Source organism: Nesoenas mayeri (assembly GCF_963082525.1).
Source record: "Nesoenas mayeri genome assembly, chromosome: 12".
Classification (NCBI taxonomy): Eukaryota; Metazoa; Chordata; class Aves; order Columbiformes; family Columbidae; genus Nesoenas; species Nesoenas mayeri.
Window position 1 is genome coordinate 9,593,227 of NC_137547.1, and position 16,915 is coordinate 9,610,141.

Below are 16,915 nucleotides of genomic sequence, written 5' to 3' on the forward strand. Positions count from 1 at the left end.
CTGGCAGGGACCGGTAGACCTAAGCAAGAGCTGCATTTCCCCACAGTGGGGTGGTTGCTGCTCTGACACTGAGCAGGGTGTGGGTCCTGTCCTGGGGACTGGGGTGACAGGGTGCTGAGTGCTGGTGACTCCTGGTGTGGAAGCAGATGCTGCGGGACCCAGCACTGCCTGGGTGGGTGGTGGAGATGCTGGCATCTCCCAGGGCCTCAGGCTACCAGCCGTGGCTCTTCCCGCAGCCTGGGGAAACTGAGGCACGGGAGGGGGACGCAGTGTGGCCAGGGCTGCCGAAGCAGCGAGCAGCCGCCGGTCCCCACACCCTGAGCCCCGGCGGAGCTCGAGGGAAGCCGGGAGCGAGCGGCTGCGTGCCCCCCGCCTCCCCCTCCATCACCTCCCCATTCGCTGGCGAACAAATGTCTGTTCTTGCAAAAAAAAGAAGTGACAGGGGTCGGCGCAGTGCTTTCCACATGACCTGCCCGGGAACAGAGGACGTCTTTGTTAATCCAGCGAGCTGTCAGTTCAGCCTCTTCACAAAAGGCATAAACCACTTATTGCTGCTCTCACCCCTGACCCCGAATCCGCCTGCGCGCCCTCCATTGTGCTGTCTCGAGGAAGCTGGCAAACAATTTTGGCTCTGGCTCCCCCCTCCCTGCCGGTGGCTGCGAGCGGAGTCCGCCTATCACCCCGCCGGCGTGGGGAACCGCTGTGGGGGGACCCCCAGCATCATCACTGCCACCAACCTCCCCCTTCCCGGCCGCATCTGCGCGCCCGCCGCCTCGCCTGGCAGCTGCTGCGGGGGGACGGGACTGCCACAAAGGGAGGGGGGTGGCAGCAGAACCACATCCCTCCCTCCATCTCTCCCGGGGCTGCTGGAGCAGCTGGCCGGACCCCCTGGGCTGCGGTGAGGGGGTGCCGGGTGCTGCACCCCGCAGCCCTCGGCCAAAACCCCTTAATTAGAGGAGAAAAAAGCTCCTTAGAGCCCCCGGCTGGGACGAGCTGGGCTGGCAGCTTTAGCCAAAGCCGCTTACGGCCCGGCACAAAGCTGGTGAGAACAGCCCAGCTTCCTGGGGCTGCTGTGGGATGGGGCGATGCTCACACCCTGCCAGCCTCGGGAGCCCCAGTGGGTCACACAGGGTGAAGGCAGAGGGGGGACAGAGCATGTGCCACCTGCCCTGTCCCTCTGTGCCCAGCACCCGGACCCTGTGGCTGGTGTGTGCTGGAGCAATTATATGCAGTCACTTTGGGGCTATATATAACCCAAATTGCTGCCTGCAGCTCGTTAGCTGGCTGTCAGAGCCACTGTGGGTGAGATGGTGTCACCAGTGTGGGGGGGAGTGGCTGAAAGGGGGACGCGGGGGACCCACTGCTTCCCAGGGTTGGGGCATGAGGGGGGAGATGCAGCCACCCCAAAAGCAGCAGTGAAGTGGGGGGGTCGCAAACCCGCTTCCCTGGCGTGGTGCAGGGGACGCTGTGGTGACACAGGGGTCAGGGTCCCCTTGCTTGTGGCACAGCCTGACCCCTGGGTCAGGGTGCTGGGGCATGGGGGGAGGGTGCTGGCGCATCCCCGCCCGGTGACATTTCCAGTGTCATGTCCCTATGTGGTGTCAAGTCTCCGCGCTGCCTGTCCCTGTCCCCTCCATCCATCCCTGCCTGCCCTGCTGCCAGTCCCTGCCCGGCTGTGCCGTTGTGCTGTAGCCCCCACGCCGGGGAGGAGCACGGCACCTCGGGCTGTCTGGGGGCAGCTGCGAGATGAGTGTGAACATATTGTGTGGGCTCCTGCGGCAGGCGTCACGGTGTCGCTGCTGGAGAGCCAGCGGGAACCGCAGCCTCGCCGTGACAAACGGCTCCGGCGCAGCCGCCGTGCCCACGCGGGCGCCGCCGGAGGGCTGGGTTGTGCTGCGGCACCCCCGGCTTCACCCACGGGACCTGGGGAGGGGATCCAGGTGGGCAGTGATGCCCACAGCTGCGGGGGTGGGCTGATCCCTGGCATGCGGTGTCCCTACAGACATATTAATTTACTGGAGGGTCCCCCTGGTTGGGTGCATCTCCAGCTTGGGAAGGGTTAACGGTACCTTGTGCCTTTTGTTTTTTTCCTATTTTTTTATTCTGCCCCCTTTCCCCTTTTCTAATGAGGGGTTAGCACAGCTGTAATTGCAGGTTCCAACTTTCCACTAGCAAACAGGGCTGAGAAACTTGAAACGTGGTGGGGATGCAGAGACCCAGCCACTGCCCCTCCTGCAGGGACCCGCGAGGTGCCATGCTGTCCCACTTGTGGGGACCCCACTGTGCCAGGTCTCTGGGCACAGCCCGTTTTTGGGGGAGAACCCTGTGTTTGCAGGCTGCTGGGAGGAAGAGGAGGAGGAGTGTGAACATGTGGCAGGGGCTGTGTCTGTGGTGGTGACCATAAAGTCCCAGCATGAGCCAGGGGACTCAGTGGCCTCAAAGGCAAAGGCTGCCTGGGGAGAGCCCACTCACCACAGCCCAAAACACTGCAAAACCCCACCAGCTGCGTGTGGGGGAACACTGCTCCCCAAGTGCTGAGGCTCTTCCTTCCACAGCTGGATCTCTGCATCCCCCAGGAGGTGCAGGATGAGGCCCCTCCATCCTGAGCCTCCTCCTCACCTCAGCCCTTGAGCTTATGTGCAGGTTTTGCCAAAACCGGTGGCTGGTGTGATGGGGTGATGCCAGCCAAGAGGTGACACGCCATGACCACATCCACCCCCGGTGACAGCCCCACTGCCAGCAGCGCTGGGGTTTTCCAGGGTGCTGCCACCCAGGGGGGTGGAGGTTGGGATGTGCGGATGTGATGCTGCCAGGGTTGGGGGGTTTGGCCGTGCCCGTGGCATCCTTGTGGGCGGCATCATTGCAGCCCACCCTGGTACGGATGAGGCACAGGGAGGGTGGAACACGGAAGCTGTGTTTTTTGGTGTCCCGCAGGCACGGGAAATGTGCTGGCACAGCCGCCTGCGTGCCAGATCCCTCACTGGAGAGTTGCCACGGCCCTTTGCTTTCCTGCTCCGTCACCTCCATCCCCAAGCCAGGGGGTGAGCTGGGTGCCGTGGCAGGTTGGCAGGTATTTATCCCTCTGACGGAGCAGAAGGAATGTGTCCTTGGTGAGGAGGGATGGATGTGGGGACACCGCTCCCTGCCACCACCGTGTCCCCCTGGCTGTGAAGCTGCCTGCCCTGGGCATCATGGTGCTGCCACACCGATGGTGGGGGACACAGGTGACACGGGGTCTGGCCGTGCCTCTCCTTGCCTGTCCCTCGAGGCCAGCGACTGTGTTTTCACCTGGCCTGAGCACTCCGTGTCTTCATACCAAGGACTCGCTGTGGGGGATGGATGCAGATGCCACACTGGGGGGGTTCAGGGAATCACCGTGTCGTGGGACTGTCTATGCTGTCTCTGGTTGGACCCTTATCTCCTTGCTTTTGTCACCTGTGGAGCTACTCTGTCATCCCTGCCCATCTCCCCTGGCCTGCAGCCCTCACCTGCCTGCTGGCTCAATTTTCCCCATGTTAATAGCATCACATAGTGATATCACATTGATGTCACCTTGCTATCTTGGACCTGGACCCTTCCCTGGGGACCATGGCCCTGGTCCCTGCCAGGGCTGTGCACAGCTGGTGCATGCTGTGAGCTGTTGCAGCCTTGTCCCCAAGTCCCACTGTCCATCTGTCCTTGTGCAGGCTCCCTCGGTGCGTTTCTGCAGAGCCACTCATGCAATGAGCGGGCCAGCCTCAGCTCAGCCCTGTTGGCTGCTCCCCTCTCTGTGCATCTCCCCACACTCCTTACTGGAGTGGGAGCTGTGGGTTGGGCTCAGCATCACACCAGTGGGATCTGGGGGGGGCTGCCAGCCCTCCCCTCGAATTTTGGTGCTCAGTGGCAGAGCACCCATCTCTCCCCACCTCTGCCTGAGCACCTTGGGGTGCTGCTTAGCAAATTAGCACCCAGATCAACCCACTCGCCTCTAATTGGGGATGAGTCTTTGAGGACGTGGTCGGGGAGGAAGGTTTCCCCCCCCACACCTCCAAGGGGCTGCCACTATGCTTTATCTGGGTGGACAGATCCCTCCTAATTGAGCAGATATTCCGTGTTCGCAAACAGATGGCTCCTTTGCATCAATTATTTCTTATCTGTGTAACCGGGGATGATTTGCTGACAGATAGCGCCGGGTGAAGTTAAAGCAGGGAGGCGGACGGTGCTCCGTGCCGCTCCGCCTGCTGCCTGGGGGGTCCCGGGGGGCACAGCCAGCAAAGGAGGGGATGCATTTCAGCTGCCCCTTGGGCAGGTAGAACCCGACTCTGGTGCTTTTGTATCTCGGCATCCTCTGGCAGGAAAATAGAGGGGGTAGGAGCCAGCACCCATGTGGGGCTGGTGGGTTGGGATCAGGGGTACTGTGGGGCTCCAATCACTGCCAAAATCCACCTTTATGACCCCGACCCACTGCTCCCTGGCTGCATTTTGCTCAATGCTTCTGTGATGCATGACGGGGGGGTGATTAATGTTAATTAATGATTAGTTGCTCTGGGTATCAGAGTGCACCCCAGGCCTTTCCCGTGCCCACAGGTGGGGGAATTGCTACCTGCCGGTACCGGTGGCATCACCCCAGGAGGAGTAGTGATATCACAGCGTATCCCCCAGGACCACAGGGAGATGTCCCTGTCATCTCCAGGGACCCCTCACCAAGTTTTTGGGGATGTCCCCTGCCTGCTGTGAAAGTCACCTTCTGTTAATCATTGGGGAAGAGAAGAGCATCTTGCTGTCGTCGGGGCAGCCGGTGCCACCCCACCAGTTGGAGCCGGTATGTGGTGGCACTTGAGGACTCATGGGATGTGCCGAGTGCTCGTGGTTGTGTGATGCTGCCATATGGATTCCATAAATTAAACCTTTCCAGGAAGTAAACGGTAAATTTATACGTCTGCTCGTGTGCGTGGCTGATTGAATCTGAGGGCTTCCCGGCAAAAAATTCACCTACCATCCATCTCGCTTCAACTCTTACCATTTATAGGACTAATCCTGAGGAAAACAGGATCAACATAAAATCCTCTCTGTGCTGCAACCCTGGCCCTAACGTCCCAAAATCAAGAGTGGGGCGTCCCCTATGGGTGTCCCCTACGGCAGTAGGGGAGGTCACCCGCATCCCGCTGTGCCTGGGGTGGCTGTAGCATCCTGGGGATCCACACGGAGCTGAGGCCGGGTTGTCCATGTGTCTGTCCTGGAGCAGTGTGGTGGTGCTGGGATGCACGCGGCATCACTGGCTGTCACTTTATTGAAGATAAACAGAAGCGGCGACAGCCCAAGCTGTATGCCTAGGGGGTGACAGCTACAACAAACACGGGGCCACGGCGACACTGGGGCTCAGTGAGGTGGGACAATCCCCAAACTGAGCAAGAAGCAGCGGCAATGCTGTCCCCATCCTTGCGGCACATTTTCCTCACCTGCCCTGCAGGGAAGGCGACACGGGGGTTGTTGATCTCGGGTAAACACTGCCCGGTTGAGTAATCGGGAGCTGCCTAACCGGCCAGCTGCCGCCGGCGAGCCGGGGGACGCCGCTTTGATTCATGTCCTCTCCCCCCCCGGCTCCAGCCTTTCTTGTCTGGCCGTGCCGGGAGCCATCGGCCGGATCCAGCTGTAGCCCCGCGGCGTGGGCTGGCGTGCAGCTCCCCGCGCCCGCCACGTGCACCGGCCGGCAGGAAAACAAAAGCATCCTGTGTCTGTGCGCCCCTGCCCCCCCTAGGGTCCCCTCCAGTGCCGGCGATGCTCTGCTTGGGCTGGGGAAGGGAAAAGTACTGAGTTTCTGTCCTGCTTCTCTTCCAGGCATCCTCTTCATCTGTTGAGACAGCTGCCAACAAGCCTGTGGCCGGTGAGCCCCGGCACCGAGCAGCCAGCGCGGGGGAGAGCCTGGGGACGGGCAGCGGCACAGCCCCGGACGTCAGCTCCCGGACATCGGCATTGGATGTGGAAAGCACAGACGCTGGAGCCACAAGTAGGTGATGCTGGAGGGATCAGGGATGGTGTGTGGTTTGCGTCTCCCAGCAAAGGCTTGCGCCCAGCGGTTTGGGGCTCTGAAACCCACAGCCCCACCGGGGAGCTGACCCCGATGGCACCCCAGTACCTGCCCGTCGTCTCTGGGACCGTGAGTCAAGCCGTGGGCGCCGGGGAGAGCCGCGGTGTTAGGCTGGCTGTGCCAGGGAGCTGGGGGCGGCCCCCGGGGCTGGGCTGTGCCGCGGCTCCTGGGACTCAGCCGCCCTGTCCATCAGGAGCAGCAGCATTTTTGGGAGAGGTATCACGCGTGCTTCCCGCCTGCCGCCTCCCTGGACCGGTTTGTTTGCCAGCCGTTCCCGGCGGGTGCGCCGTGCCGCGCTGTGCCATGCCACGCTAGGCTGCTTTGATCTGCCGGTGCTGGTTCCTGGCGCTGGGCTGGGAAGAGCCAGGAACCGCAAGGTGCAGCGGGCAGGGAGCCGGTGAGGGCAGGGAAATGGTGCAGGCAGCACTGCTTTTGCCACGCAAGGAGGGTGTTTGTGACCTCCCCAAGTCCCCCGGAAAGGGCACTTCCCTGCAATGCAGTGGCCCATGTCGGCCATCAATCAGCCCTGTGGGGATTTGGCCCTGGTTTGGGACCCTGCAAGGCACCGTGTCCCCCGGGGGGGTCAGGAGGCATTTGCAAGCTGCTCACAGCCCAGCCGGCAGCGGCGTGGAGGCAAGCTGGGAGCCGTGGCCTGGAACGGGCTCGCTGGAGTCAGCTTGGGATTTATTACCCTGCCAGTGGCTGCCGGGCAAAGGTGACAGTGACTAATGGCTTGTTACACGCCTGCCACATCTCATCTGTGCGCCGCGGCCGGCGCTCCCAGCCCCGGTGTGCGGGCAGCCTGTGCCTGCCCTCCCTTCCCCAGGGGGGACGGGGGCAAACCCCCCCTGTGCCCCCATGGGGACCTCGGCCAGAGCGGGTAACATCTGGCTGAATTGGCACGGTAATCTGTCCCCATGCTGAGGATGGAGACCTGCTCCAGTGGCTGGCGTCCCCAAGGGTACTGCCACATCTCAGGGTTTCCCAGCTGGTGGCGCGTCCCAGGGTGCCTCGGTGAGCCTCGTGTGACACATGGGACTTTCTGGCGCATGAAACTCTCTTGCGGTTGCAAAACCATGAGCCGTGCTTGCCACCGCTCAGCTGGCCAGGGTCACCGGGCTGGGACGCGGAGAGCGTTGCGTGTGCGGATGGATGCTGACAAAGCCACAAATGCATTCACTAGGAAAATTAAAAAATTAACAGGCATTGGCTCACTCTAGATTAGTAAAGGCAAGGAGATAAAAGCGGCTCTTTATACCTTGTGAGAATTGCTGATAAGGGCATTTGTTCCTCTGTATTCTTTAAAAAGAATGCAATAAAAATTTAAAATAGAACGGGAAAAGGGAGACGGAGAGGGGGGGAAGCGCTGGTGGTGCCGGCGAGCAGGCTGCGGGCAGCAGTGGTGGGGCAGGCGCTGGGGCCCACTGGAGGAAGAGGAGGAGGAGGAGAAGGATGGAGGGGAAGCAGAGGCGAGGGTGAGCTGAGATGGGGTTCAGGTGGGTGGGTTGGGTCTGTAACTTCTTCCATTTGCGAGTGGGCTGAGCCCCACCCCGCTCGTTGCGCTGGTATTTCCAAATTCCCAGAGCCTGCTTAGAGGTCCAAGCACTTTTGGGGTGGGGGTCGAATGGCTGGGTGCCACCTCCCAACCTCTTGCCCCCAGTGCTGCATTTGGTGGGGACAGAGGGAAGGCAAGGGGTGCTCCAGAGTGAGCTCTGTCCCCCATGCCATGGGGTTCTCAAAGCCCAGGGTGACCTCCATCCCCTAGCCTCAGGGTGGCCTTTGTCCCCCCCACCATGGGGACCCGCAGCTCCAGGGTAACCTCTGTCCCCCACACCATGGGGTCTCTCAACCCCAGGATGACCTGTGTTCCCCGTGCCAAAGGATTCCCCAAGCCCAGGGTGACCTCTGTCCCCCACGCCGTAGCCATAGGCGCCCCTTGCCTTCCCTCCGTCCCCCCCAAATGCATTGTCCTGTACGTTGGTCTCAGGGCTGTCACCCCCCCATCACCCTAACTCTTGGGGGCACCTTCCCCAATGCTGCATCACGACCCCCATAGGGGGGTTCCCCCATCCCCGCTGCACCCGACCCCCATAGTGGGGGTCCCCCCGCCTTCCCCAGCATCCCTCCTAGCAGACCCCCGTTCCGGTGCCTCCCTCCCCCGGGGTGGGGAAGGTGCCATCCGCCCGGCCCCCTCCCCTGTCGGGGCGCTGCCCTGCCCGGCCCGGCCCCCGGTGAGTCACGCTCCAGCCGTGCGGCTCCCGGGGCGGCGGGCGGGCGCCGAGGGAAGCAGGAAGCGGCGGGGGGAAGGCTCAGCTCGGCTCCGCTCCGCTCCCCTCCCTTCACCGCCCTCCCCATGGAGGAGCGCAGCCCCCGCTGGACAACGCGGCCGACGGGTGAGTGCTGCACCCGCCCCCCCCCGCCAAGAAAACCCCCGAACCCCTCCCAGCGCCGTGGAAAGGGGGGGAACAGGGGCTGCCTCCGTGCTGGAGGGCTGGGATGGGGCAGATTCCCTTCTCTCAGCCCCTTTGCCTCTGCTGTGGTTGGGGGGCTCAGAGGTCACCCTGGGGCTGGGGCAACAGAGATCACCCTGGGCTAGAGGTCACCCAGGACTTGCGGAACTCTGTGGCGTGGGGGACAAAGATCACTCAGGGGTTGGGAGACCCCATGGTGTCGGGGACAGAGGTTGCCCTGGAGTTGGGGGTTGCTGTGTTGTGGGGAACTGAGGTCACTCTGAAGCTGGGGGATGGAGGTCACCCTGGGCTTGGGGAACCTCATGGCATGGGGGACAAAGATCGCCCTGAGGTTGAGAGACCCCATGGCTGGGGAGATGGAGGTCGCCCTGGAGTTAGGGGTCTCCGTGGTGTGGGGGACGGAGGTTGTCTTGGAGTTGGGGGACCACATGGCACGGGGGATGGACTGCGGGACTCTGTCATTTAAGGAATGGAGGTCACCCTGGCCTTGGGGGACACTGTTGTGAGGACCACAGAGGTCACCCTGGAGTTGAGAGACCCCATGGTTTGGTGGCCAGAGGTCACCCTGGGCTTGGGGGACCCCGTTGTGTTGGGGGCAGAGGTTGCTCGGGGGTTGAGGGACCCCACTGTGTGCGGGACAGAGGTCACCCTGGAGTTAGGAGACCACATGGCATGGGGGACAGAGGTTGTCTTGGAGTTGGGGTTCCAGCTGCTGCATCTCCTGGGGGATATTGGGGGCAGATGGGACCCACTGGGTGCTGCAGGCTCAGGGTCTGGTGTTGGCTGGGGTGCTTAGTCCCTGTGTCCCATGTTGTCACAGAAAACATTTGGGTCTCTTTGCACGTGGGGAGCCTGGCCCATAGGGCACGCAGGGCTGTGCTGGGGGTCATCTGGCAGTACCGACCTTGTCATGTCTTCTTGGCTCACCATCTGTATTTCTACTGAGCTGAGCACACAGGGAGCTGCTGCGGGGCTGTGCCTCAATTTCCTATAACACCGCTCTGCCCTTGCAGGCAACTCTTGTATTATCCATTTTTCTGGACCACTGGGGCTGTGGGGGGACGTGTGCAGCCTGACCTGGGGAGCCCGGGCACCACATCGAGGTGATGCTGCGGTCCCGGCGTCTTGCCCAACTCATCGTCTGCCCGTGTGTTTATTGCTCTGCTTCATGCTGGCTCTTCCACCCCTGCCTGCCTTGCCCTTCGCCCTGGGGCCTGGCGGTTCACCGCGCCATGCTCACAGCCGCGCTCGCACCTTTATGCTGTGCTGCGTCCTGGCAACTGCTTTACATGGTGGAACCAGTGCCAGTACCCGGCTGCCATCGCCAAACCCCAGGTGAGTGCCCACTGCCAGCCCTTGTAGCAGCAGGACGAGTGCCTGGCTCTCCTCCTCCCCGAGCACTGAACCCCTTGGACCAGAGCATCCCGACAGAGCTGCAGTGGGTGCCAGGGTGCCATGGGGATGCCCCCGGGGCCACGAACAGGATCCACAGTAGGAGTTAGTTCATGGAGGGAAAAGGCAGTGGGAAGGCAGAGCCTTTTCCTGCGAGGCCGCTGCGCGCGTGCGCACCGGCCCGTGCGAGCGCAGGGGTGAGCCCGTGTGGTTTGTGGGTGAGCGTGCGCCGCGCTGGGTGTGCGCTTGGCAGCGTCTCCGTGTAACCTGGTGGGGAGGTGTTGGGTGTGACAATGGCAAGTGGCGGCGTAGCAGTGCTGGCCCGGCCAAGGGCAGCGGCTCCTGCAGGGTTGGGAATGTGTGTGTGTGTTTGTGTACACGTGTGTGCATGTGTTGCACAACCCAAGGGTGCCACGGGCAGCTGCTGGTGCAAGCAGTGTGCGCGGAGCATGCTCCCCGTCCGCTTTGTTGGGTGCACGCCGGGGCGTGCGAGCGCGTGTGTGTGCACATGAGCGTGTGCGTGCATGCCCTTGTGTGCCTGCGTTTGTGTGTGCACGCATGAGTGTGCACACCTGGGGCCTTTTTTGGGTGGGAGGGTTGGGGGGTGTGTGTATGTGTGCTGGCTGCAGGGCAGGGAGCATTACAGCCGAGACAGTGGCTTTGGCGGGGGGACGTGAGGGGGACACAGGACAGTTTATCGCTTCCTGATGTGCCACCACCCAGATTGGGGGGCAGCTCAAGGAGGAGTTGGTCTTTTTAATCTCCTCTCTTTCCTGCTCCTTTCTCTCCCTCAGGCACTGCCCCTAACCCTGGTTATCAGAGTTAGGCCCATCACCCATCTGCAGGGTGGTGGGTGTCCCTGGGGGGGGTCTGGGTGCCAGGGCTCTGCAGGGCAGCACCACCAAGTCCCAGCTCTCATCCGGGAAGGGACAACCAGGACGGAGCTTGGCACGCCATGGCCACCCGGGCGGGCTGCCAGCGGGATTGCCCTTGAACTAGCCCTTGCTGTGCCTTGTGCCTCGGCTGCCCCGGCCGCTCGGCCATGGGTCCGCCCCATGTCTCCCCGCCCCCCAACCCTGGCACCCTGCTGCCTGCTGGTGGTTGCACCGCGGCGCGGGAGGAAGCTCTCCCGTCACCGATAACCGCCTTATCGTGGGGCCTTCTGCAAGGACGGGTGGCATGGCCCCCTCTGGCCCTTATCTGCACCGGCTGTTAGCCCCGGCTCAGCTTGCAGTCCCCCTTCTCCCCCTCCAGCACCCGGCGTAGCGCCCACGGGGTTGGCCCTTCAGGGGCGGCCGCTTGGCAGCCTGCCCCTGCTATCCTTTTTGAAGTTTAAAATCCATTTAAGTCAAGAGGAGGGAAAGTTATTGCCGCTAAAGCCCCTTGCGTTGAGCAGTAAATCCTCTTTGCTGTGCCGACGCCGCCTCTTAGCACCCGCGGGACCGGGTCGGGGGGGCCAGACTGGCTGCCCCCCAAACCAGTACTCTGCAGCCCTTGCAGGCGGGTGCTGTGGGTGCATTTAGGGCTGGGAGAGAGCGGCGAGCCTCATATATCCCCCTAAAGCATGGCCAACATGGGGCAGGGGTCCCTTTGCAGCCCCCCCAGCCTCGCTGAGCTGGCAGGAGCATCCCTGCTGCTCACTTGCCACTTGTTTGCTGCTTGCTCACTGTTTCTCACACTGATTTGCTCCAGAAAGGGGGCTCTCCCCTTGTCATCGATGCCCTGGTGTCCCCACGGTGTGGATCCTGCACCCCCCTGCTGACGTGCACCCCGCGGGGTTTGAGGCCGATGGAGCCAGAGCTCGACACGCTGCCGGCACGCCAGAGTTTTTATTTGATTTCCCTTCTCCAGAGCTGGCAATATTTAAATATTAATGCCTGCCTCTAATTGCTGTGTCAGAGGAGCGGGCCGGAGCGAGTGCAGGGGCGGCAGCGCCGGCTAATTTTGTTGTCTTGGGGAGTGTTTGCAGAGGAGAAATGTTTATGTGGATTTTTCACTCCCTTGGGATTTTTTGCTGGGCCCTGGCAGCGCTGTGCGACAGGGGATGCTGGGCTGTGATGCCTTCGGGGTGGTGGGACCTCACGACCTGATCTCCCTGTATTTTGCAGTGCGGTTTGCACCTTCAGCATCCGGGGGCCCCCCAGCTCCTGCAGCGGGAGGGTTAATAGCAAAGATTTGTTGTTTTTCTTCTTTTTTTTTTTTTTCTTGGGGCAGAGCGGCGTCAGATGCTTGCACGCTCGCTTCCTGTAATAAAGCGACCGCCGGCGCGCTTGTCACCTGCTCTCTGTTGTGCTGCCAAGCGGCAGACATGCCGCTTCTTGCTGCGGGCCCTGGCGTGCTCCCTGCCGCCGCCGCTGCTCCTGCCTGCCCCGGGCGCTTGCCCTGTGCCAGCGCGGCATTAGCAGGTGTTTTTTTGGGGAGGGCGCGACCGTGCCTGTTGCCACATGCCCTGTGCGGGTGGGGACCGTTTAACTGTTCCTGGCTGCGGCTGTGCCTCCTTTGCTGCCCTCCCCGCTCCCCCCGCTGGGGTGTAGCGGTGATGCCAGAGCTTGTACTTGGGGTTCTACACTGTTGGGGTGCTGTGTCCCCCCCACAGCATTCTTGCTTCATGGCCCTGCTGCTCCCCAGCATCTGGGATGCGGAGCCCCATGGGCGGGCTTGGCAGAGCCAACCCAGCTGCTGCAGGGGTCTCCGGTTGTCCCCGGCTGCGCCACGCTGTGCCACGCACTTGGAGTTTGTTGGGGGGGATCTGTGCAACATGTACCAGGCACAAGCCGTGCGAGCTGTTTGGTGCTGCTGTCTGCCATGCTGTGCCAAGCCTCACAGCGCCCCGGGGTGCACGGAGGTCTGCAGAGCAGGTCTGATGGGGGCAGCTGAGGGACCTGGGGGGTTCAGCCTGGAGAACAGGAGCTGAAAGGAGACCTTCTGATCTCTGAACTGCCTGAAAGGAGCTTGGAGCCAGAGGGGATCGGGCTCTGCTCCCAAGGAACAAGCACCAGGACTGGAGGAAACAGCCTCAAGTTGTGCCAGGGGAGGTTGAAGTTGGATCTTGGGATCAATTTCTTCCCCAAAGGGCTATCGGGCATTGGCACAGGCTGTCCAGGGCAGTGCTGGAGTCACCATCCCTGGAGGGGTTGAACAGACGTGGAGATGAGGTTCTCAAGGACATGAGTTAGTGCTGGGGTGGGGTAATGGTTGGACTCGATGATCTTGAGGGTCTCTCCCAACCAAAATGATTCCATGATTCTATACCACACAGTCCCCTTGGATGTACAGGGACTACCCGCAGTGCCATGCATCTCCCAGGGACACACAGCCCTGCTGCCAGCGCCTTTCCAGCGCGGTTGGGGGACTTTCCCCGTTGGGGGTTATCTCTGCTCGCCTCGATACCCTCTGCAACCTCTTTGCCACCCCCATGTAGCCGTTGCTTCTGCTGCTCCCGCCCTGGCTGTGCAATCTCCTTCCTCCCACCCGGCACGGTGACACCACCGTCCCCATTAACCCCATGGTGAGGTGCTGCATTTCCCGGGGTCCTGCTCCTCTTAACCCCAACTACAGTGGATATTACACGGCTGTAACCTGGCTCATCGGAAGGGATTAACATTGCGTCTGCTCCTGAGGGACAACTGGTGCCTTTCCCCAGGCAGAAGCATGGCAGATGTGGGGTGCAGGGATGTTTGGGGACAAATTGCACCCAAACATCCCCCGTGGAGGAGGCAGGACGGGTTTTGCTCCTTCCCACCCAGCACTGGCTCCTGGCACTAGCTTTGTTTGCACCGTATAACAAGATGATGGGTTAGGGTCAAGCTGTGGGTTCATAACTTGTTGGAAGACTTTGCTGAACAATAAAGGTGTCTGGTTTTATATCTGCTCGTATTTTATCTGTGCCACGGCCTTTCCCCAGCGCTGACCGGGATTTACGGCGGGGGATATTTGGACGTGTCGAGGCGAGCTGGGGAAGCCGAGGCCGACCCCCCCGTCCCCACGCCTTTGCATTCAGTGCCTGCGCGCTGAAATATTTACCTTCCAGCTCCTCTGACAGTTCAAGCCGTCTCGTGAAGCAAAGGTTATTGAACTGCGAATGTTATGACATTACATTTTTGTGTCTGCACTTTCAAGATGCGTGATGCAGCCTGAATGATAAGTGATCTCAGGGTTAAGGGTGGATTTTTTTTTCCTTTCTTCTCCTTTCCCTCCCTCCTGTTCTCCTCCCTGCCTCGACGCGGGGCTGGGCTGGCGGGTCTGCTGGGGCTTGATAACGCTCCCTTTTATTGCCCTCCCTTTGCATTCCTGTGGCTGCTCTCCCTGCAGTTGGTGTGGATGCTGGGGAGGCTTTGAGGAGGTGGGAGAGGGGCAATCCCAGCACAAAAACTGGCCACACTGGTGCGTGCCTCAGTTTCCCTAACCCATATGCCATGGAGCACATCCGGGTTGCATCCCCCTCTTGTTGGATGATGCTGATGCTGACCCAGGTACCCCAGCCCTTCCTGCATCCTGGTGGGGAGGGGAACACGGCATCCTGCATCCCACCAGAGCTGTTTTGCGAGGCAGGAGGTGATGTGCTGGTTTGCACCCTGGTGCCGATCTCGCAGCCACATTAGTGGGGTTTTGGGGAGCCGGTGGGCTGGACTGTTGGAGTGATGCTCCCTGGTACCCCGATTCTTTGGGTTCTGAGTACCTCAGCAGTTATCCCCACTTGAGACGCAGTATCCTGCACGTGGGGATGTGTGAGCAGGGGGACAAGTGACAGTGGGGTCTGGCCTGTCCCGTACACACTAGAGGGCAGCAACAAACTGGATCAGGGGCTGTGTTCAGTCCCTGGGGAGGTGGGTGTCTCACCCCCCAAATTTGCCCAGACACCGTGGGTTTACAGCAAGGGAGCTGCTTGTTTTTACACTTAAACTCGCTTGCAAACCGAATTCCATCCAGCAGCAGGGCAAGGACCTTCAAACCAGTCCGACCCGCGGTGTCATCTCATTCCGGGAGCAAATTAATTAAGTTGTTCCATAGATTTGGCCGCATTGGCTGCCGGTGAATCACATCTAACCCCCCGCTCTCCCCTCTTTCCTTCCCTCCCTGGGCTCCCCGCTCCATCTCGGCTCCCTGCTAGAATCAACATCTCACCCCAGGAGATTTCCATGGGCTCGGGACCAGCCGAGCATCCTGAGCATCCCAAGTCGGGGCCGCTCGCCAGCACTAACAGAAACCAGCTGTGCGGGCAGGGGGGCTGCTGGGGAAGGGAATATATAAAATAAAAAAAAAAAAGGAAGAAAAAGAAAAAAAAAAAAGAGGTCAGGGCCCGGGAAATTAAATGTTCATAAACGTAGGCCCGAGCGCTTAAAAAGTAGGGCAGTGCCATTAAATCTCATTAAAGTTTAATACCTATCAGTGCCACTTCAGGCAGCCCTTGGACATTGCTTTAATTTGATGGGTGTTAAGGGAGAATTATCAAATAATTGTGCTGGCTGGGGACTTGCTTTTATCATGTTACATGGAAAGCTCTCCCGGCTTTGTGCTGCACATCAAAACAGCGGCGGATAGGTATTGTTCTGGGGAGGGGACGGGGGGGAGCTGCAGGGGGGTCCCTGCAGTCCCTGTCACCCTCGGTGGTGGCAGAAGGGATGAGGGACACCGGATCAGGTTGTTACAGGGATTAGCAGCCCCATGGATCTGTTTTTTTTCCTCAAATTTAACCTGTGGGAGGAAGGGTCTGCTGCTCTGAGCCATCATCCCTGGGGGTGGCATGGGGACAGCGAGCATCCTGCTAGTGTCCCTGTGGGTCCTGCCTGTTCTGTTCTGACAGTGTCCTTATGGGTCCTACTGGTGTCCCTGTGGGTCTTTCTGGTGTCCCCCTTGGTCCTGCCAATGTCCCTGTGGGTCTTTCTGGTGTCCCTCTGGGTCCTGCCAATGTCCCTATGGGTCCTGCCAGTGTCCCTGTGGGTACTGCCGATGTCCCCATGGGTCTTCGCAGTGTCGACATGGGTCTTCCCAGTGTTCGTGTGGGTCTTTCCAGTGTTCCCATGGGTCCTGCCAATGTCCCTGTGGGTCTTGCCAGTGTCCTCCTGAGTCCTGATGGTGTCCCCGTGGGTCCTACCAATGTCTCTTTGGGTCTTTTCGGTGTCTCTATGGGTCATGCCACTGTCCCTGTGGGTCTTTCCAGTGTCCCTGTGGATCTTGCCAGTGTCCCCGTGGATCATACCATTGTTCCCATAGGTCCTGCCGGTGTCCCCATGGGTCCTGCCAATGTCCCCATGTCCCAGCAGTGTCGTGCCACCCTTCCTGCACTCGCTGCCATGGGATGCTGGTGCGGAGCTGTGGGCTCTGCTAATTAATGCTAATTTGTGACGAGGCTCTGGGGGCTGGGAATTGCCACTGTGAGGTGCTGAGCGGGGATCACCGGCTCCGCACGGAGGCGAGTACATGGGCCTATGCATTTTTTATAGGGTGCACCCAGGGTTATTTTTATTTCCTTCTATTTCCTCCCTCCTCCTCTCGCCGTAAAAGTCCTCGTTGATAAAGAATTAGTGCCAGGTCGTTAGTCCTGGTTTTTATGAGATAAAGCCGGGCGCAAGGTGCTGTCGTGTAAACGCCGGGGCCAGGGGAGCGCGGGGACGGGGAGAGCGGAGCTGCTGCTATGAATTATTCAGCAGTGCCTGATTTCACATTATTCTCACTGATACTTTTACAACCTGTCAGTAAATAAAAAGATTCTACATTATTTATAGAAATGGACCCGAATTGGTTAGGAGAATTTACTGTTGCTATTATTAAGGGCTGCTTGGCACCACGTTAATGAGAGCTGGGTGATGGCAAACGCTGGTTCCCGTGGGCTTGGTGTCCCCCGCGCCATCCCAGGCTGTGACTGTGTCCCCTCGGCTGTCACTGCTGCCAGCTCCCTCGTCTGGGGCCTGTCCCGCATGCATGGGCTGTGTGGTGATGTGCATGTGTCCCCAGCTACAAGATGGACGTAGAGGGATGAGGGTCT

The 16,915-nt window shown here is 60.5% G+C and overlaps 1 protein-coding gene across 1 annotated transcript in view; it reads left to right on the plus strand.

Moving 5' to 3' along the window:
• The window catches only part of GSE1 (Gse1 coiled-coil protein), a 99,504-nt gene that overhangs the window by 28,387 nt on the left and 54,202 nt on the right, over window positions 1–16,915 (plus strand). The window contains exon 3 of the mRNA XM_080351996.1: window positions 5,818–5,986. Within this exon, the coding sequence (XP_080208122.1) occupies window positions 5,818–5,986 (169 nt within the window). The remainder of the gene's footprint in view (window positions 1–5,817; window positions 5,987–16,915) is intronic.